This window comes from Rhinopithecus bieti, unplaced genomic scaffold (genome assembly GCF_001698545.2).
Source record: "Rhinopithecus bieti isolate Rb0 unplaced genomic scaffold, ASM169854v2 scaffold_82866, whole genome shotgun sequence".
Taxonomy (NCBI): domain Eukaryota; kingdom Metazoa; phylum Chordata; class Mammalia; order Primates; family Cercopithecidae; genus Rhinopithecus; species Rhinopithecus bieti.
Genome location: NW_016830476.1, coordinates 586,985 through 607,370, shown reverse-complemented (window position 1 = coordinate 607,370; position 20,386 = coordinate 586,985). Strand labels below are relative to the sequence as shown.

Here is a 20,386-nt window from a genome sequence, read left to right as displayed (position 1 = left end):
AGAGACAGGCTTTCGCCATGCTGCCCAGGCTGGTCTTGAACTCCTGAGCTCAAGCAATCTGCCCTCCTTGGCCTCCCAAAGTGGTGGGATTATAGGTGTGAGCCACTGTGCCCAGACTGCTACCACATTTTTAGGTATTTATTACAGTAGCACCCCACTCCTGGTACCAATCTTCTGTTTTAATCTGTTTGGGCTGCTAGAACAAAATACCACAAACTGGGTAGCTTATAAACAACTGAAATTTATTTCTCACAGTTCTGGAGGCTGGGAAGTCTAAGGTCAGGGGGCTAGCAGATTCATTGTCTGTCGAGAGCCCACTTTCTGGTTCATAAATGGTACCTTCCAGCTGTGTTCGCATGTGGTGAAAGAAGAAATGAGCTCCCTCTGGCCTCCTAAGAGCACTAATCCCATTCATAAGGGCTCCACCCTCATGACCTAATCACCTCCTCAAGATCCCACCTCCTTATACCATCGCCTTAGGAGGTAGAATTTCAATGTATCAATTTTGAGGGGACACAGATATTTAGATCATAGCAATGGAGGAAGGAAATAAGAAAATAAGCTTGAGAAATAAACCATCCTGCAGAGAACTAGAAGTAGAAAGAAAAACCAAGGACTTGATTAATTTATTCTTATCTCCTAGGTAGAGGGTTAGCCAAATCTTACTAGCTGACCTTGCCTACAATATGGTTTTTCCTACTGTAAGAGAAAAGGGAGAGAAGAGCCACATTTTGGGAAGGTCAGCTAGTAAGAGTGCTGAACACTGATCCACTGTTCTGTTCTGGTAAGTGGAAGGGGAAATCTTCCCCAATGTTGGTATAATTATGAATGTCAAATACATCAACTGCTGAGTGGGCTCCTCTGCTCTTACTTAAGCTCCTACCAACAAGGGGCACAGTCTTATTGTGTCCCAAAGCAGAAGCCATGGGGTAGGCTGGCTCTGGATATTTCTACAGTCCCCCCACCATCACAACCCCCAGGACCCCAGTTTCCCTGCCTCTGTTCTTGTCACACTCAGGCTAACCTGACACCTGGGTGACTGTGGGTGTCAGCAATGTTCCAGTTCATACCTTTTTTTTCTGGCATAAGTGTTCATTTATTGCACCCCCTTTCACTCTCACTATAGAGTCATTGTCCTTGTGTCCCACAGTGCTTAGAGCAGGAGATCCCAGAGAACTCTTGTCCCCAGGTGTAATTCCTTGCTTCATTCCTCTGACCCTGTCCTCAACCTATGGTTAGCAGACAGCTGATAAGCCTCGCCTGTTTGCTTGCTTTTCTTCTGCCTGCGTTCTGGCCATTTCCCTCTTCCACAGTACTTCTCCCAGGATGTAGGTGGGGGCAGGTGGAGGAGAGAGAAGTGCAGTCACAGAGACATAGGTCTTGGAACTGAAAGAAAGTTCCATGGGAATGGTCATAGGGAGCCAGCATGCACCGAGCACGTACTGTGTGCCAGACTTTGTACTGGACATTGCCCTGTGGCTATTCTATTTAATTCTCATAACAGTCTTAGGAGGTCCTTATCATTTTCTCCTTTTACAGATGAGGAAATTGAGGATCGGGGCTGGTGTGACTTGCAAGTGACAAAGCCTGACTCCTCCTAGTCGAGCTCCAAAGCCAGGTTCTCTCCACTTCTCTCTGCTGCCTGTATACCAGTGCTGAGGAGAGGCCGCCAGGGCCAGCTACAGCCCAGGAGCCCTACCTCCTAGAGGGCCCTGTCTCACAGACAAAGAAAACGGAGCTCAAACAGGCCACTCAGCTGGCGGTGGTGGCGTAGGGATTTGAACAGGTCCAGCCCCAGAGCTCAAGCTGCTCATCGCCATGGGCTGCTTGGCCTTGGTTCCCTTTTCACTGGAGCACCCTAAACTACTGGTGTTCATGTGGGGAAGAAAGATGAGAACTGATATTAGCTAGAAGGAGATGCTTCTTCTAGATGGATTTTTACTTATGCTGGCTTTCTTTGGTCCCACTGGTATATCTAATCCTAAACTGTTTATTTTGTTATTTGAGAACAGTTCAATGGGGGAAAATCCATGTAGAGAACTCAGCTCCTAATCCCAGCGTATGAAGACAGTGCTGGAGGAGGGGGTCTGTGTTTTGGAAGAACAGATCTTAGTGGTCATTTCTAGCCTGGCACAGCGTGGCTGAAGAAGTCAGCTGCTCCCAGCATCTCAGGCTCCTTCCTGCTTCCCAGCCCTCTCCCTGCCTGTCCCCACATCACCCTGGGTCAGGACTCTGCCATCCACCAAGCCACTCTCCCCAGCAGGGCAGGTGTATTCAGAGACACTTGGAAACCATTTGGCAAAAGGAAAAGGAAGCCATTGTTAGCTTGCAGTTGGAGTCACATAACCTTTTCTTTCTGCAACATTTACATTCACATCCACATCTCCCTGTCGCTACAGAAAATTGAGGAATCCATGCCCTATGCTTGGACGATGGAACAGAGCCACACAAAATTAGCAGAGCTGCTGGGCCTGAAAGAAATGACGGTGTCCCTTTCCTTCTAAAAAAAAAAAAATCTGACTGAGAATGAAAAAGAATTGTAATCAAAATACAAAATAGGAATAAAGCATGAAGCTTTATTTTTCAACTACTGATATCATACACATCATCCCCAAATACAGGAAAGTGGAGGGAAGCTAGTGAAAAATTTTTCTAGCTTGAAATGCCAGCATCTATCTACAAGGATAAGTATAGTGCTCAACAGCACAATATAAATTTAAAAGGGAAAATCTCCAAACTTCTGTATCTGAACTCTTAGCCTTGATTTGATATACAGAGTTGTCCCTAGAGAAACTAACCAAATAGCAAGCACAGTGGCATTTCAACCACAGTAATAGCTCACTTTCCTCATTATGAGACTGATAAACTGCACAGACCTGGGAAAGGCAGAGCCAGAAAGAGTGGAATTAGTTCCCTGGCCCTGCCTTTTGTTGGACGTGCTACATCAATTAAAACTACAACACATTTTTAAAAAAAAAAAAAGAAATCCCTGCATTGGCATCAGTTCTGGTTTGTAATCTCTGTAATGACCTCCATGCATGGGGATTAAGGATTGCATGGGGTTGCAGCAATCAACCCCTTGTGGTCTTGGTTATTACAGCTTGAATAAATACACGGTTGCAACAAGGTCTTGATTAACATTATGAAAATTGGGGCCTGCACAAATTGAGTAATTGCTAGTAGCTCTTTGCTTTCTCTTTTTTGTTGATGTCCCTGCTTGAAATCCAGGTGGACAGTGACAGGAATTATTTGCATATGCTAAACTGGCCAGGAGAGACCCATGTTCTTCGCTGTTATTCTAGGTGGGAATTGGGGACTCTATTCAAGGGGTGTCTGGGCAGAGCTTTCATGGGACTTTCCCAGCGAAGCCTCACTAAGGAAGTCACCAAAGCCAATCCAGGTGCCTGCACAGGTGGTGTCTCTGGAGACATCAATCGATTTGGAGGTTTCTCTGAAAATGAAGCAGCAGCTCTTGAGCAAACAGAATTGGGGCTGAGGTGGGGTAAGGATTGTTAATCAAAGGCTGTAGTGAATTGGGGGTTTGTACTGCGTTTGCACCATCCACAGGGCATGGCTATGTGGCTACAATTATTGCAAGCCAGCACCATGAGAAACTTATCTCTTTCCAGTTTTTCTGAGCTGTGCATGTGTGTGTGTGTATGTGTGAGTGTGTGTGTCTACCAGTGTTTATGAGGGAACTAGGAATATAAATGTACTCTAAGTTTAAAAGCAGATAGACATGTTGAGGAGAGAGCTTAGGATAGCTCTTGTACACATAAAATTTGGCCCAGTAAAGTATTTTACAAGCTATTTTGCAAGGCAGGGGGAGCTGTGCATCTCTTTGGCACTGTAGAGAGACAAACAGCAGAACCAGTAGATGTGGGGAAGTCTTCCCTAGGCTGAAGAATCTCCAGCTTCTCCATTTCCCCGTGAAGGACAGAGAGGGTCTCACCTTGACTTTTCCGTAGCTTCCTTTGGGGATGAGAATCTTGTAGCCATTCACCTCCACTGAGAGCTCCTTCACCCAGGAGACGGCTGAACCCCCGCGGTGTTCATTCTTGGCCTCCACACTGAAGAAAGGGAGGCTGGAAGTCTGCAAACACTGTCGGGCCAGCAAGTAGGCACAGGAGCCTTGGAAGTGGAAGAGGAAGCCATCAAAAGTGTGGTAGTGTGGCTCCCCAAACACCACACACGTGCTGGTTTCCACAGCGCTGCAGTAGAAGAATTTGCCTTTGGGTTCGCACACCTCGTAGGGGCTACAAGAAGCTTCCTGGCAGTAGATCTCATTGTTGAAATCCAGACAGCGGCACTTGATGGTGCAGTTCAAGTCGTCCCAAAACACCTCCCCTCGCCGAAGGAACTGTCCTGGGGAATAATGACATTACAGCCAACATTTACTGAGCATTTACTCTGTGTGCCAGGCATTGGGCTAAAAGCTTTACTTCCATCATACCATTTAATCCACGTAAGAACCTGTTAGGGAGGTATGGTCGCCCTCATTTGACAAATGAGGAAACTGAGGCTTAAGAGAAGTTGAGTAATTCATCCAGGATCACTCAGCAACTCCGTGGTAAAGCCAGGATTCCAAGTGGAGTCTGTCTGAATCCAGTCTAAGCTCTTGGTATTATTATCTCCATGGCTGGTGAGCAAACTCACATTCAAGGAAAACCACATTATCATTAATCCATGGAAAAGGGTATGACACTTGGAAGTCATTTCCTGCCTTTTCTTCCGAAAGAAGAGCCAGTTTACCCAGGTTACTCAGCAACACTCATTGTTTGTTTGCTAATTTGTTCATTCATTTAACAGACATTTGTTGGGGGCCCAGTATGTGCTGGAAAAGGTCAATAGCACTAATCAGGAGTCAGATGTATGAGTATAAATCCCAAGCTCCCTGGGAAGATTCTGGAAAGCGCTGACCACTTTCTTGGCATGTTTAAAGGCTCATGAATCCTGCAGATGCTGCTTAGGCAGGATTTACACCTACACAAATTGTCTTCTTTCCCACTCTAGGGCCCTGTCCAAGTCCAGGACTCCTCTCTGTCTATGCACTGGACAGATCTTCTTGACAAATTCTAGGTCAGGAAGAGAATGAGGAAAGGGGAGGGGAATGGTTTGAAGGGATGTGATAATTTTAAAAACACTTTTGTCTTTGGTAGAAGTATACCCTTTAAAATCATTTCCATAAATAAATGACCTCCCCACCAAAAAACTTCGAAATTTTCTGGTTGCTAACATCAACCTTTAATTGAAATAGAAAGATTTCTGGGCTGGGAGCTATGATCTAGTCCTTGCTGGGGGGTTGGGGTCAAGAGAACTGGGCAGCAGTTACAAATCTGCTATCAATTTCCAAGACTACTCACTCAACTTCCACCTGTCTGTTTTCCTAACCTGTAAAATGTGGATACTGCTATTTCTCATCCTTGTCTCACAGGGAACAGTGATGCTATAAAAAAGTTGACACAGGTTGATAGAAGTAGAAGCACTTGTAAAATAAGAGTGTCTGAAAAGGCAAGTATCAAAGACACAGCATTAAGAAATGTAAATAACATCTCGAGTTTTTATAAAACTGACTATGGAGTGAATAGCACAAGGCTGCAAGGTTAACCCCAGTCGGGGGTGCGGGTGCATCGGTAACAGTCTTGGCTCTATCTGCCCAACAGGAACAATGACGTTTCAACAGGCAATTCTATTTTATACCTGTTGAGAATAGGGTTGAAAAATGAGAGAATAGATTTAGTCACATTCCCAATAGGTCATGTGCATCAGCCCTGAAAACAGGTCCTCAATCCTCAGCACTCCTTGGCACCAGTTCAGCGCTGTATGTATTGTGACAGCTTCCACTCAGCATCATTTCCAGGCCCTGCTTTTTCAGGCTTTCAATAAACGAGAGGAAAATGCCTTTGAATAGAGGGGGTTTGGACCAAAAGGTAGACTCTTTGAGATAATTTTGTTTGTGGAATGATGATATAATAAACCAGCTCTATGGAACACTTCCCCTGCTATACCCCAGGCCAAATCCCAATCTCATTAGATTGATATATGTCCAGAGGCACATAAAAATGCATAGCAGTCTATATAAAGATATTGAATTCGTCCTGGATATGAAACCCAAACCTATAACTCAGGAGGAAAAGAATGAAGTCAAAGTGGAGACAGTGTACACAGCTGGCATCTGACCAACTCCACAGCTCTGCAAGCCAATGTTTTCTATTATCACAGCATTTCATTCCCAGGACTCAGGTAAGAGGCTGTCACTGGGCACTCATGTTGTATGGCCATAGCCAGTCATCTCTGTGATGCCTGGACAAAGGAAAGAGGTATTTGGGTAAGAGTCTGCAACTTCTCAGGCCCTTGGTCCAGGCTGTACAAGGGAGGGACAGAATGTGGTATTGAGTTGGTATCTCTCACAGACCTTAAGTGATGCTGTATTTATACTCTGTAGGGGAGGAGGGTACAATCTCAAATCCTAATGAACTCTGGAACTAGATTATTTCCTATCCAGTTAATACCAGCTTAGCTGCAAAACATTTATTTGTTATTTTGAACATGGGGGATTTTACAAAGTCCACAGAGGCAAGAGCCTAGGCAGGCCATCTTCACACATGACCTACCTTAGAGCAGAGGCACTAATCACAGCACAGGGAATGGGGCAGAGGGCACAGGTGTGTCAGACTGTGTGAATGTGGCTTTTCTGTATATTAAACACATTGAGCCCAGGTGCAGTGGCTCACATCTTTAATCCCAGTGCTTTGGAAGGCTGAGATGGGATGATGGCTTGAGGCCAGGAGTTCAAGACCAGCCTGGGCAACATGCTGAGACCCTGTCTCTACAAAAAATAAAAAATTAGCTAAGCATGGTGGTGGTTCCTGCAGTCCCAGCTACTCAGGAGACTGAGGTGGGAGGATCACTTGAGCCCAGGTGTTTGGAGTTCAAAGTTACAGTGAGCTATGATCATGACACTGTTCTCTAGCCAGCCTGGGTGACAGAGAGAGACCCTGTCTCCTAAACAAACAATAACAACAACAACAAATTGAAGCTGAGCCAAGAAAGAACCCTGAGACCTCCCAGGGCTGTCAAGACAAGCAGCAGTCCAAGCTTCTATCTGAGGGGGTAAGGGCACCTCCTCATTCCTATCCAAAACTTCCTTAGAGGTCTGGAAACATTTCCCATGGTCTTCCTTTGTGTTTCCACAGTACCCTAAACACGTGTCTATCATAATATGTCTTATGCTGTGTCATCATTGTTCCCATGGCTCTGTCTCCTCTACCATAGTAATGTCATGGGCAGCTAGAGCAGCTTTATCTCCAGCACCTCACAGAGTGGCTGGCATTTCAATGGAGCTCTTAAAATGTTTTTCAGAAAGATGCAATGGCTTGCTGAATGGCTGGATGACTTGATGGATGGGTTGGTGGATGGGTAAGTAGGTGGATGGGTGGGTAGGTGGATGGATGGGTGGGTGAATGGGTGGATGGATGAATGGATGGATGGGTGAATGGGTGGGTGGGTAGATGGATGGATGGGTGGGTGGATGGGTGGGTGGATAGGAGGATGGATGGGTTGGTAGCTGAACAGTTGGGCAGAGAGAAATTCTTAGAGCTGAAAAGGGCATTAGCCCAAATGACCCCTTTCCCAGGGACGTCACATTGTCTGGTAACAATTGTATGGACACTGGGATGTGACTGCCTTGGTCTAAGCCCCAGCTGTGTTGCTGCTCTGCTGTGGCTCTTGGGTAAAGGACTTACTGTCTTTGAGAATTCATTTCCTTATCTGTAAAATAACATAATGACAGTATTCACCTCCTGAGCTTCCTGCAGGAACATCAGGAGGTAATTAGCAGAGTGTCTGATTTATTAATAAGTGCTCAAGGTGATAGCTGTTTTCCTTTTTTATAATTGTTATTTACAATTGAGTGAGGAATTGTCCAGAGAAGTTTGGGGGAATTACCTGAGTCCTGCACAGTGAGATCATGAGAAATGAGATCTCTCTTGTTCTCAAGCAGTGCCTTCCATTCTAAAATGGTGTCTCTCTGGGTCAAGACTATTCAATGGCTAGGAACCGAGGAAAACAAACAGATGCAAGTGTCTAAGCACTATGATAATAAGGGTGTACCCACATATCTTGGGTCTACAGGAAGTTTCTTCATTTGTTCAGCAAATATTTCTTGAGTGCTACCATGTGCTCAGGGTTACCAGGTGCCTAGTACTGATCTAGATGCTGGGGGAAAAATGAAACCATATAAAATCTCTTTCTTCATGGAGCTTATATTCCAGTGGGGTTGGAAGGATGGAAAACAAAATAAATAAAAACTAAAATGTTGAATTGTGCTAAATGCTAAGAAGAACAGAGCAAGTAAGAAGGAAGTAGGTCAGTGTGTAAGCATGTGTGTGTGTGTGTGTGTGTGTGTTGGGAAGGCTGTAATTTTAGACATAGTGGCCACGGAAGCGGAAGTGACAGAGGGAGCCCTGGGAAGATATGCAGGAAGAGTATTCCAGGCAAATGGAACAGCAAATGCAGGTGCCCGGANGGGTAGATGGATGGATGGGTGGGTGGATGGACTAATGAACAGAGTCATTATTTCTTGCTTCTAACTTCTGTAGCTTCTACTCGTGGAAGTAGAAATTTTATCAGAAATTCTGTTTTCTAAATATTTTTGGACACATAAAAGCAGGAATTCATAAACCAGGATGTTTCTCTGAAAGTGCACGGCGAGTTTGCACATCTAAAGGGCTTCGATAGTTCAGAAAAGGCTCCAAACTTTAGGTACCCAATGTGAAGGACATCCATCCAGGTTCAACTACAGCTTGTTCACAGAGACCTCAAGTCAGCTTTGATTCTCCTCAAATTCCTGCACGTTTTGCTGATGCTGGGAAGATTTTAGAAGTTACCGTAAAGACTTACACTACTTTTTGTTTCTTTTTTTTCTAATCATTCTAGGAAGTACTGATTTACCCTCATAGGAACTTGGCAATACTCCAACTGCACCCACTCCTGTGGATCTACAAAGTGCAGATGGCAGAGTGAGAATAAGGATGAGAAGAAAAACGTAAATGGCAGGGGGAGGAAATGGCAACAACAACAACGAAAATAATGTTAAACAGGAGGGTTCCCTTCTGTCCCTCTGGCTGAGAAATCACTCAAGATCCTAGTCCATTTCGGAGTTATTCAGAACTGAGAGCCGTGTGCACACCCCAGAAAAGGACTTCCAAAGCTGCGAGGTAGCAAATGCAGGGTTTTAGCTCCTGATGTGATGACTGTGCGTGCTAAAATTACCTTGATCTCCATTACCCAGCTGAGAGATGTCAAAAGAGTAAGGCTTCGGGAATGAGTCCGCCCCCATGGCTTAAAAGCTTGCCTGTCAATCTACCCTAAACAAACCCTGCCTTGCCATAGACAGAGGAAAAGCTTTACCCCTGGAGGTGCAGCCATTGGCTGGGTCAATTTCCTTTCCGTCAACTTTAAATGCCCAGCGGCCAGGAACATTGACGTTTGTGGTCTCCTGGATATTCACGATCTCGGGCGTTCTTGACCCCGGGAGGCTGAAGAAATTAGTGAGGTTTCCACCATTAAATCCTGCCTGCAGCACAAAAGGAAGACAAGAATTTTTGAGTACAAAAATCCCCCATGGGTTAACTGGCCCTACTGTCTTATTTTTAGAACCCAGCACCTCTAAAATCAAGAGCCCTCTTTTCCTGGAGTCATTGGGGCCAGCATTCCAGGTGAGAAAGGACTGCCTAGTTTATTTCATAGCCGAATCAGGGTGCCAAACATGGGCAGGACTAGCCTCATAGTCCACCTGCAAGATCAGACGTGCGTCTCTAGTTAAAAGCTGGTGGCAGGATTCCCTCCAGAATGCTGAGCCACAGAAGCAGAGAGTGCAGTGATGGAAACACGCGGGGGATGAAGTGGAGAGTCACCTACCTGTGCCATCACTCCACCAAGACCCGTCAGGGGGTCACCGCCACTAGCCGTCCCTGTGGTCCAGTTGATCTCGTAATAATTGAAGAGGGTGAACGTGTAGGAGCCATCGGACACCAGGACGGCCTGGAAGGTGTTCACCTATAGGATGGGAATGCGCAGTCTCATGACTTGCACTCCCCAGGAGGTCCTGCCCCAGGGAGGTCCTCCCCTCACCCTGTGCCCTCCCTACCCACAGGCAGCTCAGAGCTGCTCTGCAGCCAGGCCCTCCAGCTCTGACTCCTCTCTGAATTTGTTCTCGCCTCCGGTAGGAAAAGCAAGACGTGTGGGATTGTGCATCTAAAAGAGAAATTGCCTGAGATAAACCCGGAGTCTGACTCAGCGTCCGCTTACATCTCTGACTTCTACCAGACAGAAAATTCAGAGGCCCGGCTAAGCGTGTGATAATGTGAAAGCACCTATAGATGGCAGCATGAGAATAAACTACAGAAAAGACTCGGCTGGGGACCAGGATGAAAGCACCCATTCCCCTTGCAGAGTGGGTTGGAAGAGGGAGCAGATACCAGTCCCTGTGATTAAAGTGGCCATGTGGATTGTGCTCTCTCCCTTCCCAGAAAACAACATTAATCTTGATGAGATGTCTCCCTTTTTAAAAATGAAAGTGAGAAAGTGATTTTTAAAAAGCACTTTGTGGAGAGAAATTACTCCTCTGATTGAGCATTTGCACATCACTTTATTTCTGCAAAATCGTCAACATTCATCTGTACCCCAGACCAATGCTAAGATCGTATTGGCCCACGCATATCTTATAGCTAAGAAAACTAGGCACTCTGGGAAATGAGTTACTGGAAATTTCACAGTGACCCAGCAACAGAAAACGGGATTTGCGCCAGATTCCCAGTCCATCTCTCAGAGCACTGCCATTCCATGCTGTCTTCATTTTAAACTTTTTAGGATAGAGATGTTATTTAAATTCATATGAAACTTGTAAACGGTTTTCAGAAATAAACTGTAGCAAACCCTGTCCTTTATATTTTCCGCTTGCTAATCCTTACCCCTTGTCACATGTTTTCAAAAAATTTAATAGAAATAGAGTTAAAAGGAGAGGCTGCATTGACCTTTTTCTATTCAAACCTAGCACTTTTCCCTGCTGCCTGACACTGTCCCGGTTAACAATTTGTCCGATGCAGAGGAAGACACAAATCCTTATCCTGTGTAATCAAACTGGGGTAGAGGATCTTGGAAGCCCCAAATCTCCCCATTCTAGATGATCCCAGAAAGGGAGGCAAGCTACGAGTAAGAAGAGCCCTTTTTGTACAGAACTTTTCTTCCCACGCTCTGTGCTGGCCACAGCTGATGGCGTTTGTGATAGACTTGCTCAGGTATATGCCTTCAGTCTCTGGCCCCATTCGACAGAAGAGGAAAGTGGGACACAGATGAGTGAGCAGTAGGTTCAAGATTGCTGTAAGGTCACCAGCAGGCTCTTTGTCAAGGGACAGGTGCGAAGTCAAGGTCACACAAGGACTAAAGCTACAGCCTCCTTCAGACCAGGATTCTCCTTCAGAAGGGAATTCCTTCTCCCACAGCGAAGCTGGAAATATCTGGTCCAAGCAGGTCTCAAGAGCAATCCATTTCCAACCCCTGCAGCCACCTCTAAACCAACCAGCCGTCCCAGTGACGCCCCACAGGCTGACCGCCACCAGCACGCACCTCACACATTCCTACACTACACAATTCTTCAACATTCATTCTAAGACTCTTCTGGATAAAAAAACCCTTTTTTGCTTCTGAGGACTTCAGCCATACCCGGAGGAGGCAGCTGAAGAAAGAAGAGTCTGGGATTTGGAGTTGGAGAACTTTGGTTTGAACCCCTGCTGTGTCTCCTAGGAGATATGAATCCTATCCTTTTTCTTGCCACTTGAACGAGATACTTGGCTTCTCTGGGCCTGTTGCCTTCCCTTGAAATTGGAGACAGTACTTGTGTGGGAACATTTTAGGGAGGGTTAAATGATATGCAAAAGTAGCCTTCAGCACCAGACACATAGTAAGCCCTCAATAAATACTAGTTTTCCTTCCTCGAAGCAAACACTCCCCTTTCCTTCCCTTCTGTTGGCCTCACATGAGAATTTTTGCCTGTAAAAGACCTCTCAAGCCCAGTGTTTAGCTGGCCTGTGAAATGTGTTTCTATACGGAAGGGAAAATGTGGAATAACAGGATGAAAGAGGTGAGGCCAATTTCAAAGATGGGGATGGATGGACACTTTCGCAGCTCCAGAGAACTACACCATCTTTTTTTCTCCAAAGAGCTCAAAGCACTTAGAGGTTACCTCATTCATCCTCATAGAAAGAGTTCTCACCTAGTTCAGAAATTTACTCCAAAGTACAAGCCAGAAAGTATCTAAATTATCTTGCCATTTTTATTGCCAATGGAAGATTTTTTTTGAAAAACTGGTGGTCAGCATTTGATGGGCACTTCTTCCCCCCACCCCATGCCACTAAGATTTATCGATTGCTGGCATCCTGCATTCTAACACTGTAAGATATGAGGCTTAAAGGATATAAAACATCACCCGAGGAGTCGTTCGCGATCCACAACGTGACAGAGGGAAATGTATGCTTCCTTAGAGGTTATTTCTAGCCAATGCATCCGCTGTTTAAACTTGTGTCTTTCTGTTCTACAGAACCTCTTAACGATAAAGTGCTTCTTGATGCTCTGGCTAAAACATAATGTGCTCGTGCTGTCGCAGCTGTGAACTGCAAACCCAGCACTTTTCACCTCTCCCTAACTCAGTCGGTTTTGTTCCACCCCTAAACAACTGACTCATTGCCAAGGAAACTGGAAAACAGATGGAATTGGAAATAATCCTGAGTAAGTGGGGGGCAGATTTTTTGAGTTGTCTTTGCTTACTAGAAATTATACAGTTGAAGATGTGTCTACTACTTCAAAACTCTCCACTGGCAAAGTCACCCAAACAAGCTGCAGGCTTTTGTGAAAACTGCATTCTGTCCCTTTATGTAGAAAGCTGATTATCTCTGCCAGTGATAATGCCAGTGATAATCTTTCTTATTTGACTTTTATTTGACTGCTCATTTGGGATTTCAGAGCAGATATTGAAATTTTATTCATGAAACACTTTCACTGCCCACTCTAGTTAACATCAAGTATGAATAATTTCAGCCCTGGTCACAATAAAAGTCACAACATAATGAGCCAGTTCATTTGGGCCCAAACTTGGGACGCTATTTTCTCTTCCAACCAAATTTTACCGGGGAGAGAGGGAGGAAATTAGGGATGGAGGGAGGCATTTGTACCTCTGGCAAGAGAAAAGGACCTTTGGGTCCCTAGATGGGCTCCTAAGCATGTGGCCTGGAATGGGTCTCCGTGCCTCAATCACTCTCCTGCAAAACAGGAATGTCACTTACAGCGGGAAAGTTCTTGAGGGTTTTTTTAGGCATCAGTAATGATTTGTGATGGGGGGACATATCTTCTGAAATATTACAGCTGACTGGGCTGGTTAGCTGTGATAGTTCCCTCTGTTTCCTGCAAAGTGGGTAGCAAGACTCATTAGTTTAACTCAAGGGAACTGACACTCCTTAGCTCTAATAATTAGACTCCTTCACGGTAGTGAAGATGGACAAGAATTAGATGTCAGGTTATGAAGTGGAAAGCAGAAAATTTGAATTATTACAGGTGTGGTGCTGCTGCCTCCATAAAACGTGACTTCCTCCCACGTCACAATGAAAACCCAAGTGGCAGAGAAGGTTGCCATGTCTTTGAAGTACTTCCTGATGTCCTTGGTGGCTCTTTTCAAGATGACAGGGTCCATGGTCTCTCTGTAATAGATCTCGCCTCGAATTCCATTGTGCACATCTGCCCAAAATGGGGCGATGAAGGCCCTCCCATCCGTCAGGGGAAAGGATTCCGGCGTGAACTGGCTCACTAGCACGTTGAAGGAAACAACTCCATTGTTATTGACCTACGAAAATAAGAGAGGTTTTGCACAGTGGATCTGAAACCATAACAACTTCAGAGTCACAGACCAAGACAGACATTCGCCTAATTGTATGAATGAAAACAACTTTTAAACTACTGAATTAGAACCCCAAACGCCGGCTTCCATTGCTCAAACTAAGAGGTTTGTTTACTTCCAGACAAACTCATTGGTTTTCTTTCACATTCGATTTGTAACCAGCTTCATTTCTGATTAATAATCAGTCTCATTTTCATGTTCCCTATCCTGTCTCTATTACGCTTATCAAATGCTCCTGAGTTGTGCTTGTGCATGTGTGTACATGTGTACTGCAGGTGAGATGTGCATGTGTGTGTACTGCAGGGTGTGTGTGTACTGGGATGAGGTGTATGGGTGTGTGTGTTCTGGGGATGGGTGTGTGTGTATGTACTGCGGTCAGGTGTGTAAGAGTGTGTGTACTGGAGTGGGGGTATGTGTCTATTGGGTTGAGGTGTGCGTGAATAATAGAGCATGTGTGTGTACTGGAGTGGGCTTTGTGTANTTAAACTTGTGTCTTTCTGTTCTACAGAACCTCTTAACGATAAAGTGCTTCTTGATGCTCTGGCTAAAACATAATGTGCTCGTGCTGTCGCAGCTGTGAACTGCAAACCCAGCACTTTTTCACCTCTCCCTAACTCAGTCGGTTTTGTTCCACCCCTAAACAACTGACTCATTGCCAAGGAAACTGGAAAACAGATGGAATTGGAAATAATCCTGAGTAAGTGGGGGGCAGATTTTTTGAGTTGTCTTTGCTTACTAGAAATTATACAGTTGAAGATGTGTCTACTACTTCAAAACTCTCCACTGGCAAAGTCACCCAAACAAGCTGCAGGCTTTTGTGAAAACTGCATTCTGTCCCTTTATGTAGAAAGCTGATTATCTCTGCCAGTGATAATGCCAGTGATAATCTTTCTTATTTGACTTTTATTTGACTGCTCATTTGGGATTTCAGAGCAGATATTGAAATTTTATTCATGAAACACTTTCACTGCCCACTCTAGTTAACATCAAGTATGAATAATTTCAGCCCTGGTCACAATAAAAGTCACAACATAATGAGCCAGTTCATTTGGGCCCAAACTTGGGACGCTATTTTTCTCTTCCAACCAAATTTTACCGGGGAGAGAGGGAGGAAATTAGGGATGGAGGGAGGCATTTGTACCTCTGGCAAGAGAAAAGGACCTTTGGGTCCCTAGATGGGCTCCTAAGCATGTGGCCTGGAATGGGTCTCCGTGCCTCAATCACTCTCCTGCAAAACAGGAATGTCACTTACAGCGGGAAAGTTCTTGAGGGTTTTTTTAGGCATCAGTAATGATTTGTGATGGGGGGACATATCTTCTGAAATATTACAGCTGACTGGGCTGGTTAGCTGTGATAGTTCCCTCTGTTTCCTGCAAAGTGGGTAGCAAGACTCATTAGTTTAACTCAAGGGAACTGACACTCCTTAGCTCTAATAATTAGACTCCTTCACGGTAGTGAAGATGGACAAGAATTAGATGTCAGGTTATGAAGTGGAAAGCAGAAAATTTGAATTATTACAGGTGTGGTGCTGCTGCCTCCATAAAACGTGACTTCCTCCCACGTCACAATGAAAACCCAAGTGGCAGAGAAGGTTGCCATGTCTTTGAAGTACTTCCTGATGTCCTTGGTGGCTCTTTTCAAGATGACAGGGTCCATGGTCTCTCTGTAATAGATCTCGCCTCGAATTCCATTGTGCACATCTGCCCAAAATGGGGCGATGAAGGCCCTCCCATCCGTCAGGGGAAAGGATTCCGGCGTGAACTGGCTCACTAGCACGTTGAAGGAAACAACTCCATTGTTATTGACCTACGAAAATAAGAGAGGTTTTGCACAGTGGATCTGAAACCATAACAACTTCAGAGTCACAGACCAAGACAGACATTCGCCTAATTGTATGAATGAAAACAACTTTTAAACTACTGAATTAGAACCCCCAAACGCCGGCTTCCATTGCTCAAACTAAGAGGTTTGTTTACTTCCAGACAAACTCATTGGTTTTCTTTCACATTCGATTTGTAACCAGCTTCATTTCTGATTAATAATCAGTCTCATTTTCATGTTCCCTATCCTGTCTCTATTACGCTTATCAAATGCTCCTGAGTTGTGCTTGTGCATGTGTGTACATGTGTACTGCAGGTGAGATGTGCATGTGTGTGTACTGCAGGGTGTGTGTGTACTGGGATGAGGTGTATGGGTGTGTGTGTTCTGGGGATGGGTGTGTGTGTATGTACTGCGGTCAGGTGTGTAAGAGTGTGTGTACTGGAGTGGGGGTATGTGTGTATTGGGGTGAGGTGTGTGTGAATACTAGAGCATGTGTGTGTACTGGAGTGGGCTTTGTGTGTGTATTCTGGGGTGGGGAGTGTGTGTGTGTGTACTGGGGATGGGGTGTGTGTGTATACTAGGATGTGTATGTGTGTGTTTGTGTACTGGGGTGGGGCGTGTGTATACTAGGTTGGGGTGTGTGTGTGTGTACTGGGGGTGGTGTGCATGTGTGCTTACTGAGGTGGGACATATATGTGTGTACTGGGGGTGATGTGTGTGTGTGTGCATATTGGAGTGTGTGTGTGTGTGTACTGGGGTGGACAGTGTGTGCATACTGGAGTGGGTGTGTATATATGTATATACTGGGAGTGGGTTGTGTGTGCTTACTGAGGTGGGATGTATATGTGTGTACTGGGCATGGTGTGTGTGTGTGTGTGTATACTAGGGAGGGTGTGTACGTGTGTGTACTGAGGGTGGTTTGTATGTATATTGGGGTGTGTATGTGTATGTCCTGGGAGTGTGTGTGTGTGTGTGTGTGTGTGTACTGGGGGTGGCGTGTGTGTGTGTGTGCTGGGCCAGACAGGGATTAACATGGGTACTAAAGATAGATTCTCAGGGTCACTAATACAAAATAAGCAGGAAAAATAAATAAGCATGGAAGTAAAGTGAAATTTGAAAATTGAGGTGCTCTATGTTAGGCCTTGCTCCCTATTTTGTGACGAAAGAGGAGTGTCAGAGAAAGAGAAATCAAACACTCCGTCCAACTCCAGTCTCCGACGAACAATATTCTGCTTTGGGTGAGACATTTAAAAGACCTCCACTGATGTCACAACCACTCCTGTGCTCAGAGCAAGGACAAGGTTAAGACCTACAGATGCCCAGTTCCATTCCAGCTCGTGTGGTGTGATAGTGTCTTGGTACAATCGCTGCATAAAAATTGAGGCATGACTACGTTGTTTATATAAATGACTATCTTATGGTGATTTCTTCATGATCCGTAAATGGCTTAGTAAACCAATTAAATAGGAAACCTTACTGGAAATCACAAGCCAAGATACATCCTCAGTTTACAAGGGACCTATAAACAATTTAACCTCTGCCTGAATCTTTAGCTCTGTACATTGGTAGATAAACTGATTTAACTCCGTGGCTTACATGGCTTCAGCAGCAGAGGTGCCTGTAGTGAAACTGCAATTCTTGGATATAGAAAACCTGGAGATAATTTTCCTATACACTCCAATCGTATGTTAATTTCCTGTTAACCAGTAACATTACGGACATTAACAGTGGCCCAGATCCCAGAGGCAAGTTATCAAGGCCTGGGCCAAGGGTAGGTCTACATGTTTGGAAGTAAGGCTTTGGGTTTCGAAGAGACATTAAGAGTCTGTTGTCTTCCAGTAATAGGGAACATCCTAGAAGCTTGAAGAAAACTGCACTACTCAAAGTGTTGGAAACGCAAGGAACAATGTATCCTCAAATAAGTCTGCCTCAGGTTAAGGACCCTCCTGTTGCAAGGGCAAGAAAAAATTCTTCAGACTCCATATCACACAGTGCAACAGAGAAGTAAAACTAGCTTAACTGGGCTTCCAGTACGGAAGTCCTCACTCCCTTATTGCCAAAATCAGGTCAACACATCCCAAAACTTAAAACCAGCTATTGCAGACTAGGGAGGCCCTGTCGTGAGTAGAGAATAAAAGTCGTTTCAGGATGTCAGAGTGAAGTGTTTGCTAGGGAACAATAGGTGTAATTAAAACACACAGACTGGCAGAGGAAGCTGGTGATGACTCATATGTGTCTTGATTATATCCTATGGTTGAGATCAGTGGTTCTCAAACTTTTGTGGGCATCAGAACCACTTGGAGGACTCATGAAAACACAGATTACTGGCTCCTCCTCCCAGAGTTTCTGACTCAGTAGGTGTGGGGTGGGGCCCGAGAAATGACATTGCTAATGAGTGCCTGTGCGACCCTGCCTCTGCAGGTTCAGGGACCACCAGTTAGGTAATGGAACAGGGAACTCTTTTCTAGCGGGAATCATCCTGGGGCCATAAATCAAAAGTTGGGAAGAGAGAGGTCCCAGAGGTAGAGATGGCCAGAGGTGGACATGCTTAGGGTTGCATTCTCCCTCCAGGGATGTGGTATAATCCCTCACCCAGCTCTTTAAGGCCAACAATAAAGGCAGGCTTGGTTGCTCTGAGTCTTCCTCTTCATGTGCAACCGTTTCACTAGCAGCAAACCCAATGATCCAAAAAAACAAAAACAAGAACCTGAGAACACAGGTGCCTAGAAGAGCCCTGATCACAAATGGGACCATTTCTTAGTGCGCGAGGTGTGCGACGAGATGGAGAACGTCTCATACAGAGACGTATACTACAGTACGAGCAACTTCATTTGAGGCATCATGGCGTCTTAGAATGTGGTGTTCTATGCTCTCAGGGTTGGGCGATGGGATCCTCTGGCCTATCTACAGACCCATATTGAGGGTGGCCAATTCTGCAAACAACTTTGATATAATAGTTGATTACCCCTCTACTGTGTTCTGACTCTGCTTCAAATTGGTAGGAAGCCCAAGAACAGCAGATGCCTAAACTTTTCATACCCCCAGAAGGGAAAGAAAAATGATATTGCTCCTACTGTGGTTCATTGTATCTTTTTATCTCATTGAGTAGCAGAAATAATGTTCATGGCATTGGGGCTTCTGCTTCACTTCTATGTTTAATCACCCACAAAAGCAATTTATTACCCTGTATACTCCTCCATTATGAACATTAGCCATTAAATATACCTTTGACTTTCTTAATCATAAAACCTATCAGCTCATGAAATCTCAGAACTTGTCGTTTTGGCTGCCAATAAATCCTCCCTTCTCAGAGCTCTGGAAGAGGATACTTAAAATGCTTTTCTTAATGACAAACAAAAGGGAGAGCCAGAGAGCAACAGCTGGGCTGCTTCTCCACTTACATAGACAGTGCGGTAAGGAACGCCAAAGAAGAAAACTGGGATGGCCAACTTAATCTCAGATGAGCTTCCATCGTCTACTTTAGGGGTTTTGGTGTCATTCTGCCAAAATGGATACATGAGCTCCCTGGGCTGAGCTGTCAAGAGAGATGATGGTTAGATAGATGGCAGCTCCCTCTTCCGTTTGGCAAGCTACATCCCTCCTACTTACTGAAGCCAGTTTCTTTCAGTAAGGCTTGCAAGCTGAACACAAGTCACACTGCCTTCTCATTCATCCTAAACCTAGGCCATACACAGTGCAGTATCTTCTGCCTCTGGGAAAGGGGAGAACGGGAATGATAATGTTTCTCCATAGGAGAAAGCGCTTTGTGCACGTTCGTGCACTTTCATGCATCTTGGTGATATCTATGGTTACAACTGGCTGGAAATTTGTGAAATTTCCCTGGAACCTTGAGCTCTCTGGGTACTGAGAGGCAGCCTCTAGGTCTGGCATGGCCACAGTTTTGAAGCTCCCTTTCTAGCTCAAGAATTCCACTATCACGTCTTTTCCTGAAAGGAGTTCCCTCCCTCTTGCCGCACAATTGGAGATAATCCCAGATCCCAGAAGGAAATAAACAACAGTGGGAACTGGGACGAAAGTGGGAGGAGAGGATTTGTAGTAATTGGCCCATGAATGACCTTGATTGAGGGCTGGCCCTGCAAGAGGCTCTTTGCCCAAATCCTTTTTACAAAAGACAAACACGAGATCCTCCGGGATCAGGGGGTTGGGTCCTTGAGAACTCTTTGGAGAGGAATTGCAGGGCTCTGACTGGTCCTCCTGGTCACGGGAGAGCCATCACACAAACACACACTGCACCCCGCCGTGACAGGGTTACCCCCTCTCCTGGCAGCCCCGGCTTGCTGCTCCCAGGTTTCCCGTCCATACTGTTGCAAGGTGTGGCTCAGTTTTGTGGGAGAAATGAGACAAGTTCCCTAGGGTCTGCATCACTGAGGATCAAGTCCAATAGTATCTGTGAAATAATCTACATTTTGGGTGTTACTTTTCTCTGCCTCTGTCCTTTCTTCCCTGAATGAATATAAGACAATAGGACACTATCATTTTCTCCCTTTTGTCCTTTTTTTAAATTTCTCATTCTCGGGGGCAGCGGCAAGTCCATTCTGGGCATCAGCCACACTTCTTGAGGTACCTGCTTGCTGCCATGAGATGCCGACGCCCCCA

General features: G+C 45.2%; 1 protein-coding gene across 1 annotated transcript in view; it reads right to left on the bottom strand.

The window, feature by feature from the left end:
* TECTA (tectorin alpha) overlaps window positions 1-20,386 on the bottom strand; it is a 97,223-nt gene that overhangs the window by 65,186 nt on the left and 11,651 nt on the right. Inside the window, exons 5-9 of the mRNA XM_017865564.1 lie at window positions 19,171-19,304; window positions 15,467-15,754; window positions 9,922-10,059; window positions 9,412-9,577; window positions 3,953-4,365 (exon numbers count right to left, since the gene is read on the bottom strand). Of these exons, the coding sequence (XP_017721053.1) occupies window positions 3,953-4,365; window positions 9,412-9,577; window positions 9,922-10,059; window positions 15,467-15,754; window positions 19,171-19,304 (1,139 nt within the window). The remainder of the gene's footprint in view (window positions 1-3,952; window positions 4,366-9,411; window positions 9,578-9,921; window positions 10,060-15,466; window positions 15,755-19,170; window positions 19,305-20,386) is intronic.